Source organism: Prinia subflava, chromosome 4 (assembly GCF_021018805.1).
Source record: "Prinia subflava isolate CZ2003 ecotype Zambia chromosome 4, Cam_Psub_1.2, whole genome shotgun sequence".
NCBI lineage: Eukaryota > Metazoa > Chordata > Aves > Passeriformes > Cisticolidae > Prinia > Prinia subflava.
This window is the reverse complement of record NC_086250.1, coordinates 34,266,417-34,277,352: the sequence shown is the minus strand read 5'-3', so window position 1 is coordinate 34,277,352 and position 10,936 is coordinate 34,266,417. Positions and strand designations below refer to the sequence as shown.

The 10,936-nt window shown below is 37.4% G+C and overlaps 1 protein-coding gene across 3 annotated transcripts in view; it reads right to left on the bottom strand.

Annotated features, from left to right (window-relative positions):
* Nucleotides 1-200: 200 nt before the first annotated feature.
* Nucleotides 201-10,936, bottom strand: part of LIN7A (lin-7 homolog A, crumbs cell polarity complex component) — a 48,826-nt gene continuing 38,090 nt past the window's right edge. For 2 of the 3 annotated variants that reach the window (XM_063396410.1, XM_063396412.1), the window contains exons 3-6: nucleotides 10,526-10,597; nucleotides 7,990-8,199; nucleotides 3,496-3,704; nucleotides 201-1,969 (exon numbers count right to left, since the gene is read on the bottom strand). In XM_063396410.1, the coding sequence (XP_063252480.1) occupies nucleotides 1,927-1,969; nucleotides 3,496-3,704; nucleotides 7,990-8,199; nucleotides 10,526-10,597 (534 nt within the window). In that variant the 3' untranslated portion in view covers nucleotides 201-1,926. Of the gene's footprint in view, nucleotides 1,970-3,491; nucleotides 3,705-7,989; nucleotides 8,200-10,525; nucleotides 10,598-10,936 lie in introns of all 3 variants that reach the window. The other variant, XM_063396411.1, reaches the window with a different exon arrangement.

Sequence of the window (10,936 nt, the reverse complement as noted above, 5' to 3'; positions counted from 1 at the left end):
CAAATTTTTTGAGGAAGAGGAGGGAAGGAGGTGGAGAGGTGGTTTGGAAAAATGCAGTACAGTGGGCTGACTAAATCTGAATACTTGGTCTCTGAAAATGCAGCTATCAGTGTAATTCAAGTCATATTGATGAGATATGGAACAGTTATATGCAGTCATAACAACAACTTATATACTGTCAATATTAATGGCAATGCCTGTTTGAGAACAGTTTTAAAATATGTACGTACAATTTTATTAAGTATAAAAAGACACCGTGCAGAGCACAATACAATATATTTCATCTTCAGTTCTGGTAGTTCTCAAACTCCACTGTCTTAATTGATATTGTCACCAATGACTGCTGAATATAATTACCTCTCTGTATAAAATGACACTTTTCTAGATGAATTCATGCTGTTTGGTTTTAAAAATACACGAATTTCCTTTCAATGGCTACTTACACTGATCAAACACTCAAGACTGTTGGCTACCCTGCATTTGGTTTAAACATATGTTATGATACTGCCAATTTCCCATTTTGCTTTGTCTCTGTCTGAGAATAGATCCTCCAATATATTAATTGTTTCTGACTTTGTTCCAAGTTCACAACCAGAACGCTGTTTCTGACCATTTCTGCATTCCATTCCTCACATTACTGAACTTTCACTGACATCAGCAGGAGTTTTCAACATGCAATGACTGTATGGTTTTCTTCTAATTTCCTTTTCTCTTCCAAGTATTTTCTAATGAAATATAAAAAGCATGTAAAAATGATCATTTTTTTTAGGATTTGGGGGTCCATTTTCTTATTTTCTTGAAAGCAGATGACATTTATAGCCTTCCAACTTTGACTATCTTCTTTGGAAAAGCAGACATGTAAACTTAAGAACTTACAGATTTTACTTGCACATTCCAATTTGGTTTAATTAAAAAAAAGAACTCTAATTTCAAATTGATTTAAATGATAATGTGTGAGTCTGAAAATAAACTTCTTCCTCTCTAAAATATATTAACATTAGACTGGAAAATAAATTAAACAATACAGAAATGCAGAGATTATGCTATCACAGTAATATCTGCCAAACAAAGCTTGGTCTTTTGCTAACATTAGCTTACTACATTTGCAATACATGCTAAGCAAAGACCCTACTTCTCTAATAGATACATTCAGACAATATATATTTTATGGAATAAATATATAATATATCCAGTTATAGATTTCTGAATAGTAACTATAATAGATACAAGCAATACCTACGTTTAAAAATACAGTTCTAGGCTTCCCTAACTTTACTACTAATAAAATTAAAGTTGACCTAAAACTTTCTCACTCTGTTGATGCATAATAAAATATATGGAAACACCAAGAGTAAAAAGCCAATTGCTTCTACAAATGGAATACTTTATAAATATAGTAAATTGCTATTTCCAGAGGGAAATCTGAAAATTATAAACAGGAAGTTAGGTTAAAACAGCTCTACAATATATCGTACAAAGTGGTTATGAAGCGTGATGTACGAGTTTGATGTCTGTGACAAAATTTGGAACTGATGTTTTTCATTTTTGGAGATAACTGTAGAGAAAGATCCTGCTCTCAAAAGCAGCCAATCTTAACCTCCTTAAACAAAACTTTCAGTGACTAGAGAAAGCCAACTAGAAATTTGTCAGAGTAATGAGTGCAAGATGAGATCAAACAGAATTATTTGGAAGCCCTGAACTTCACTGTTTCATAGGGTTTACCAATCATGCTGTTCTCATTAGGAACAGAGTCACTGAAGTAAAAGGTATCTGTGACTGCTGTGTGCTGAAAAGCCTTATCATGATGGTACCCTCCCTATGGCTCACTTTAGTCTGGTACTGGACATTCTCCAGATGAATTCTGTTTCATGTTCCTGTAGTTGTTTGCTTTTGCTGGAATACTAGAGTACAGCTCTGGTTGCTTGATTACTGAACTCTTGACTGAGGCTTCTTCTTTCTTGAGAACAACCTAGAATTAAAGAAACACATTTCTTAGAGCAAGCACAAAGAATTGAGGAATTAAGCTGCTGGCTGTCTCTGCCTGCCTTTCTCCCCTTTCACTTTAAGATCAGCAAAAATTCCATACTTGCTAATGAAATTATTTAGATAACTGAAAAAAAAAACCCCTTCATGTGTATGTCTGTCTCCTGCAATGGCCTTATTTTACACAGAACCCCCAAAATTGCTTCGTGAAATATTATTGTTTATACTTCTTGTCTGAGTTGAGGCCCTGAGGTGGGCTTCAAAGCCTTCTCAGGGCCCTCGTTTGCATCAACAAATCTGGAATTCTGGTGGTCACAGGACAGGATGTTTACAAGGTGAGTGTTTCCCCTGAATTCCAACAGAGGTCAGTGTCAACACTAAAAAAGATTAAACCATCACTGGGAACTTCAGATTTTGACAATTTGGGGACTTTCTGAGTCACTTGTTGACTCTTTAGTACACGCATCCTGTTTTGGGAACAAACAGCTATGAGATGAGGGTCTGGATGTAAATCATTGGAACATGCTTCCTACTTGATTTTATTTAGGCAAATGGAGCATATCTATAAATGTATTCATAGCATTAATTCTCACTGATTTCAGAAAAACTGCGTATACAGAGTATCTCTGAACCTCACATGCCACTGGGAGACTTGCAAGCCTCTTGGAAGCTATTGTGATATTGAATGTCAGTCAAGAGTGAATGAAAACTTCCTACCAAACTGTATCCAAAAGCAAGCACTTACAGGTGTCCTGCAGAGTAACTAGAATGAAGTTTGGGCTCCCTGTTGTGAGGAAGAGGCTTGGAAGACTTTTCTTCACCTACCACCAGCAAATCTTGATGTTTTATTGAAGGGAGGTAACAGACTAATTGAAAATGCTTTGAACTATATAGATAGGGTGGCATGTTGTTATTTGTCATAAATGCCCTGGTTGTTAATATAAAAAATGTTCCCAGGACTCCTTTCACTTGCAGATAAGCCAGAAGTGCACAGTAGCTTTTGATCTCAGATTAGTTGGAAAGTGGCTCTAGAATTTGCCAGTGCCTTAAACCTCTTTTCAAAATGCATTTTAACTGGGAAAAACCATGTGGAAATGTACTAAAGAATGAGCTCTTCTCATCTGCAGTAAGTGCTGGCTGACCCCCAAGGGTAGGTCCCTAACTATCCCCCTTGGGGCTCCCTCCATCCTGTCCACAGCCCAGGACCTCATGTCAGTCCCTAGGGCCATCACCTCCTGCCCCAGCAATGGCCCAGCAGGGCCAGTTTCCAGCTCCCTGCTGCCCTCATCTGCCCAGCCGTGGGTCCCACTGAACTGGGCCCAGCTGTGGGCTCGAGGCCCAGCCTGCCTCTATCCCCAGGCAGGTGCCCAGGCCTGGGGCTGCCCTGCTCCTGTCTGGGACTGAGATGGGCTCTGGCACCAGATGCTGCCCTGACAGACCCCTGGAAGTGGCTGGCCCAGGCTGGGTGCTGCCAGTGGGCTTTAGGGAAGAACAATGAATCCTCTCACCTACGACATATGGTTTTGCTGTGTAGTTTGCTGCTGCTGCTGCTGCTGAATGAGCAACTGCTGCTGTTGCCGGCGCCGGGCTGTTCTCAGTTTTTCGAAGCGAGCCTCCATCTCCTCCAGCACCTTGGGAGTGTAGCGCACCACCAGCTTCACGCTGTCCTTGGCCGCCTTCAGCAGCTCCACCGCCTTCTCGTGGTGTTCTCCTTCCACACTCTGGGAGCAGGGAAAACAGACGGAATAATGACAATGGTGCTTTGATCTAGAGCTGTGTCTTTCTCATATGGAAAGCTTGTCAGTGTTTTACGTAGTTTCCACACCTTACATTTTTTAAGGGACCACTAAAAAGAAACTGTTAAGTACGACTTAAGCACTGCTGGGCATGTATTCAAGCCCCGATTTCTACACTAGCGCTGCTTTGAACAGTAAATTTCCAAACCAAGGAGGTGACTTGGCCATTAAACAGAGTATTCAACTTCTAACATTAAGTGGACTGACTGGAGTCATATGCTTTTTAGGCACGTGCATTGTCACACACCTTAAGGGAAAAATTTCCTAATGGTGCATGATTGTCCATGTGTTGTAGGACGTATTCAAAAAAATAAAAGTATCTCCTTTTCTGGGAAAAAACTCAACAGCCTGAACATCTGTGACCTTCCCATGGATTTTAGATCATCTAAAACCAAGTCTTTTTCTTCCCACTTAAAATAAATTAAAGTTTTACTACCTGCTGTGTTTTAAAACTCTTATGTATACCATGCTTTTGGAAATATGTCTCACCTTAAAAGAAAGCATAGAAAATTTGGCATTGTTTTATATTTCCCTTTTTGCTTGTAAATCATGGTCAGTATGGCATGGCATGGACATTCAGAAGAAATGAGACGATATTCAGTGGTGTCATTTTGGTTTTGCTGTGCAACAGCAGGAACTTAGAACAGGCTTTGAATAAACATTGTAACCTCTCAAGCTACATGAAATAGACACATTTGTTTGCTTTCAAAGTGCTGGATGGTTCTTATTGGCACCAATAAGAAATTGTGATTGTTTTGTAGGGGAATAACAAGATGGTATGTTTTAATACTTCATTCAACAACCTAGCAAACTGCATTTTGATGATTGATTGTTTTCTCTCTTGTTTGTCCCCAGCCTTGTTCTTCCAGTTTAGACAGTATTTTCTAATTAGAAATGAGAAGTTTGACTTTGCTGCTATCCAGGTTGATGGAAAACTCCCATTGATCTGAACAGAATCCCACTGATACAGAATTAAGCCTAATGCTCTGAGCTATAAGCAAAGAGGGAAAAAAACAAAGGGGAACAGCACTGCTGAATACAAATCCTGCTCTCTGAACACACGTCACTCAGATCTTGACAATCACAGTTTTCAGCTGTTGTTTATACGATTATTGTACTTGCTCTTAATGTATTTACTGCTGCTTGCATTCAAATTTTCAAGGTATTACAAAAATTTTTACCTGCTTAACAGCAGCTGCACAAGTGAAATAGTAGAGGCCCTTGGAGTGGGGAAAATGAAAGGGAAAAGGGAGTTGTTTTGCTGTTGGAATTCTTCTGCCTCTGCAAACAGCTAAGGCTGTGCTGGCAAAGGACTTCTGCTGGTATTGGTCATTCCCATACAAGGTACTTTGCTGACTGGATTATGCTGGTGGGGGACATTGCAAGGATCTGACACACTCATGTTACTTGAGAACTGCCCACTAAGTGGGTAAAATTGTTTTGGAAAGTATATATTTACTTAACATGTAATTTTTTATTACTTATACTCATATACACTTATTCCTTTATTTCCATTATTACATTGGCAGATTGCATCAAAGAGGAGGATGCAAAACACCACAGAGACAAGCACAGCTGAAGGAACTGCAGATAATGTGTGGGCAAATACCAGCCATTACTCTATCCTGGTTCATAGACTTCTCATAAATCTAAAAGGAAAAAGTTCACTTTCCTGAAGACAGAAAAGAAAATCTGTTAGCCTGCAAGTTGGGAGACTGAGAAGAATATTTCTATTATTTCTATTAGGTATGTCTAAACAAATACTTGGTTGACAAATTAGTCATTTAAACCTTTATTGCATCCTTTCTGTATCTGACACACATGAGGTATCTGACAAATGGAGAATCTTTGCCAGATATCAACAGGCACCAGCAAGTGTTTTTGTCAAGCCATCTGCAGGGATTACTGCTTTCAGTTTCCTTTATTTTTAGGGGATGTGGGACAAAAGTATGTAACAAAATCCCCAGCATAATGAGAAAACACTTTTTTCTAACATGCAGTAAAACAGCTCAAGGAACACTCTTCCCAGTCATGCTGGGATAACAAATTTGGATGCTGAACACATAGCTCTAATTTTATGTTGCTAATTATGAAGTTGGATAACCATCAGTGACTGAGCACAAACAAGTTACAGATATTTCATTTCATGTCCCACCACTGAGATGTCTGTTCTATGGCACATACTGTATATGCTTTTCTCCAGCTAAATTAAGAGAAAATCAGAGAGTGAATTAGTCCCAATGAATGATGCTAAATTTAGATTTTTATGTCCCGTCTCAAGCTGCCTGCAAACAAATAATCACATCTATAATTTTTGCCTTTCTACAAATTATATTGTGTGGGATTATTCAGCCCAAACCTGGTTATGAATGGTTGCTCACTACTGTGAGGTTGGTGAGGCCCTGGAACAGGTTGCCAGAGAATTTGTAGATGTCCCATCCCTTGAAGTTCAAAGTGAGGTTTGATGGGGTTCAGAGCAACCTGATCCAGTGGAAGGTGTTTCTACCCATGGTAGGGGATTTGAACAAGACCATCTTTAAGGTCCCTTTCAACACAAACCATGCTATGATTCTGTGATTATTTCAAGTATGCAACTTGAATTCAAACTTTGAATTCTGTTGTTTAGACTAAAACAAAAATACTTCTCTTGCATCTCTAAATCAACTGTCTCATGTGTCCACATGTAATTAGGAATTTTGTACTGTGTCTTTTGCTGTGTTACCTAAATATATATTCTAGAGCACATGCATCAGATTTTTGTCTGGAAAATCATAAAATAGAGGTGACAAGAGGGTCAAATTCAATATATCTTGACATCTGAATGTTCACCACTTTCCTCTCTGGTCTTTGCCTAGACACTGGTGACAGTAAAAGGATTTTTCAAGAATCATCCATCAAGTAGTAAACTGAAACTATTTTGTCTGCCTTTTTAATCACTTGTTGAAAGAAACAACAACAAAATTCTTTGATCAGCTTTAAATCAGTGAAGTTCAGGCAACCGACTTCTTAAATATTCCATTTATTTCTTTTTCTTTGAGACTAAATAATCTCTTCAGTGGGTCTTTCCTTTCTCACTGCTATTTCGTAGAAGCAAGTTTTCAGAACTAGTATTTTTCTTTTGAAACCATGATAGTTGATAGAAGAAGTGATAAAAAACCTGTCTAAAGTGTTACACAAATATTTTGTTACAATAGAAAGGGAATAGGTAGTATTGAGAGAAACAGGTGAAAACACAGAAACATTTTTTTTGTTTATGGGCTTGCAGCAAAGAAGAATTTTAAGTTTTAAAGTCTTAGATTTCTGACTGGACTCAGAAACTGCTACTCTCTGCCTTTGATGCATTTAAATACAAGGTCAGATGGAGGTTTGCATGGAAAAAGACTACATGATCATAAAGGGAAGGGTAAGGTTGTATGAATGATTATCCTTATCTTTTCAGTACTTTACATTCCTTTGTGAAAGGGAACACAAAGCAAAATGAAAGGTAGAATTTGACCCATATCATGGGGTCAGAGCCTTATGTGTCCTCTATTCCAACAGCTCTTTTGTTTTACCTCATATTGACATTCACAGTGAAATTACTACAAATTACTCCACCTTGATTTACAAGAAAAATGACCATGTAAAATATGTACCTTTTTACCAAACTCCCTGTATGGGAACATTTGTACAGCTGATTTCTCTGACAAAGATATCACAGCTGGATGAATATCACTAAAAGAAACCTAGAATGTACCCTCCACTGCAAATCAGTACCAAATGTGCTTACCAAATTTCTTTCAATTTTATGTGTTCAAAGGCTTTGAAGGTCACAAGACTACACAAGTGCCACTGTGTCATCACTGTGCTTGGACAGGGCTGTGTGCCTCAAAGACTACGGAATGAAAGAACGACAGTCTGTTATTAATCTTATACTGCAAGAGGAATTTACAGAATTATCAATTAAGGACATAGGCTCCTTGTAAATTAGGCAGGTGGCGTGGATTTGAAATGAAGCTCTTCAAGCACTCTCCATTACAACAGAAATAGTAATGGCACAAAATTGTTGGTGGAGTTCTGCCTCACTGCACCACAAACACACACTGAAGGGTCTCTCACAGAACTAATTCTTTTTGTTTCGTGTGGCTGCATTTTAAATCATGATGTTAGAACAGCTGTGAAAAAATGAAAATCCAGATGAAAATGAAAGCTCTGCCAAATTTCCACATACCACTCCATTAACTGAAAGCAGCTGGTCCCCACGTTTGAGGCCACCATGCCTTTCTGCCACTCCTCCAGGAATGATGCGAGAAATGTAAATAGGTGAATTTTGTTCCTTTCCTCCCATGACATTAAAGCCCAGGCCTTCCTCAGTCTTTGGCAGCTCCACCACTCGCGGGTGTGAATGGCCTTCGCTTGCAGCAAATGCAGCAACTGTTGCCTGCAAGAAAAAAATGATTGGTTTGCCTATTTAGAGGGAACAGTGATAGACACTTCATTGTTAATTTGCAGGAAGAACTCCTTATTGTGAAAACATTTCAGTATCTTACTCTGATATTTTCTGATTATCTGAAAATATTTTAGAATCATCAAGTTCTATGCCAATTTTTTTGAAATAAAGGAATAAACAGAGGAACAAAGAGTTTAGGTGACTTGTCAAAGATAATACAGACAGTTACCAGCAGAGCCAGAAGTAGGCAGAAGAAGCCTTACTCTGTGGTGGTGCACTCTTATGATCATTAGTGCATTTCCTCTGCCTTTTCACATGGAGAAAATTTATTCCTGTTGGATAAGATCTCTAATGTGTTCCTAGTTCAAATAAGGTGGATGAGCTGAATTGTTAACTCTCTGCTTTGCTTTCAGAGTTATGGAATTATTTATATCTTCAAATTATATTCTTAAAAGTTTAATTTATAATCTTCTTGAAATTTTGCAAACTAAGTAACTTCTGGAACAGGAATAGGAGGTTTTATTCTATAACTCCATCAAAACTTTTATTGAAAAATTAAATCTTAAGACAACAACAGATACATAAATCAATTAGAAAAATCTAGATTGTTTAACTTATTAAAGGGGGAAAGAAAAAAGTAATATACTGTAGAGCTTGCATCCAAGAAAATATTACATTTATACTTGATATTTCATGACAAGCATTTTCTTACTAATCAGTCATAAAAATCATTAAATAAACATTAAGAAAATATTTTATAGTTTTTAAAATGTGTTTTTAGTTCAAACTGCTGGAACAATTTTGCATTACACGAATATTTTTTAGCATCCTATAATGCTTATGCTTAATAGAAGCTAGTGGATGATGTGACATAATGGATCGTTCTCAATTACATGTTTTTGCACATGCAGAACTTGTCATCATGCATACATATTATGTCAGACATGAATGCACTAGGAGAATGAAATGCAGACAGCCCAGAAATAACCAGGAAATATTGCGATATTGAAACATTGCTCTGTAACCTGCTGTTCTATATGAGTAAGAAATGAGAATGGGAAACATTAATTGGACTTCTCCCCATTTACTAAATAACATAGCAATAATTTCTAGGTTTATCTGCAGTGTAAACAAATCAGGATTTCATATACACATTTCTCTGTATAGAACTAAAGATCTTACAAATTTACATTGATCATTAGCTTTCAATTATAAGGTTAAAATCAGAAAAAATGGCCTATAGGAAAGAAAGTCCTATTTAATACGGAAAATACGTTGTAATTTAGACTATATTAGGTTATTTGCTGCTATTATAGAGTTTGCTTTCCTAAAATACTCTTAAATCATTTTGTAACACACTCCCAACCTTCCTCTTCTGAAACAGCTCTAAGTCAAAATCTCCGAACATAAATATTTAATGCTAAGAGATCTTAGTTCCACTAGGACTTCAGGGAGTTTATGTTCACAGGAATGGGACCATAAAGAAGTCTCTCTAAAAAAGATTTATGGGTTTGCAAGTTATTTTGCATAAAATCTGCTATGCCACATAAAAGACAGTGTTTTGTGCAAAATGATAATGGGAAAAAGGAAGTCATGGTGGATCCCCTGGTTTAGAAGCAACTATTTTTGTGCATGTTATGAAAATACAGAGCATATTTCATACTGGCACACAGAATGGTTTCTTTCATGGTTCTGTGAATTCCCTTATCATTTCAGTAGCAGCAGTAACGTAGCTGTCATTGTCTTAGGATATAAAAAAGGCAGGTCCACACAGATAAAGACACTATATATTTTATTAAAACAAGCAATGTATCAGAAAAAAAAACAGGCTTACATTTAGCTGTGGAGTCAATAAAATGTTGATCAGGCTGTTTCTGCCACTGTTCATCCTTACCACTTGCTCAGTACCTACAGTTCCCTTTAGTTAAAAGGGGAATTTTGGTTGTTTAGTTTCTACCTCCCAAATAACTGTGTCCTCTCTGCATGAGATGTATGGGAAAACAGTCCATTGAAATATTGTTTGTTGCAGGTAGACTGCTACAGAAGAACCAGTAGATTTGCTTTTGCAAAGCAACTTTTCAAAAAGCATCATACTCCATAAAATCATTCTCTTTTCTTAAGCTACAGAAGCAGCATAAAGGTTGAAATTTTCCATTATGATTGTTACCTGGGAAGTAGCACTGGTTCTAGACTCTGGGCTGCCACTGATGTCTAAATTTTCTTACAGTGTACACACGAATACCTGAAACACACACGCGCACAGTCAATTACTAGATCACTTTGGTAACATGTATTTCAACAGCTGCACGTATCCTACCTTTGCAGTGGCCCTGGCTCGGAATTCGGGGCAGCCATTAACAGTTATGGTTTCATGCATGTATTGATACACCTAAAATGTTCATGAAAATAAAATGAAATTAATTATAGGAGCAAAACAAGGACTTTATATTAACCCAGACAGGAGAGTCCGTTTCCCTCATAGAATTAACTTTCGTTAATGCTGTATTCATGCAATCACATAGCCAAGTGTCTCCTGAACTTGAGCATGTTTAGGTTAACAGAGCATCAATCTGTGTTTCTTACAATATTTTCCAAACTTAACTTTACATCTTCCAACACAACTCCCTTTCATTCTCTAGCAAGTAGTTTCCTAAAACCAGAACAGTTAAGTTCTATGTTATCAAAAATTCATGTTTCCATGAATTGAATGACAGACTTGAATGCAAAC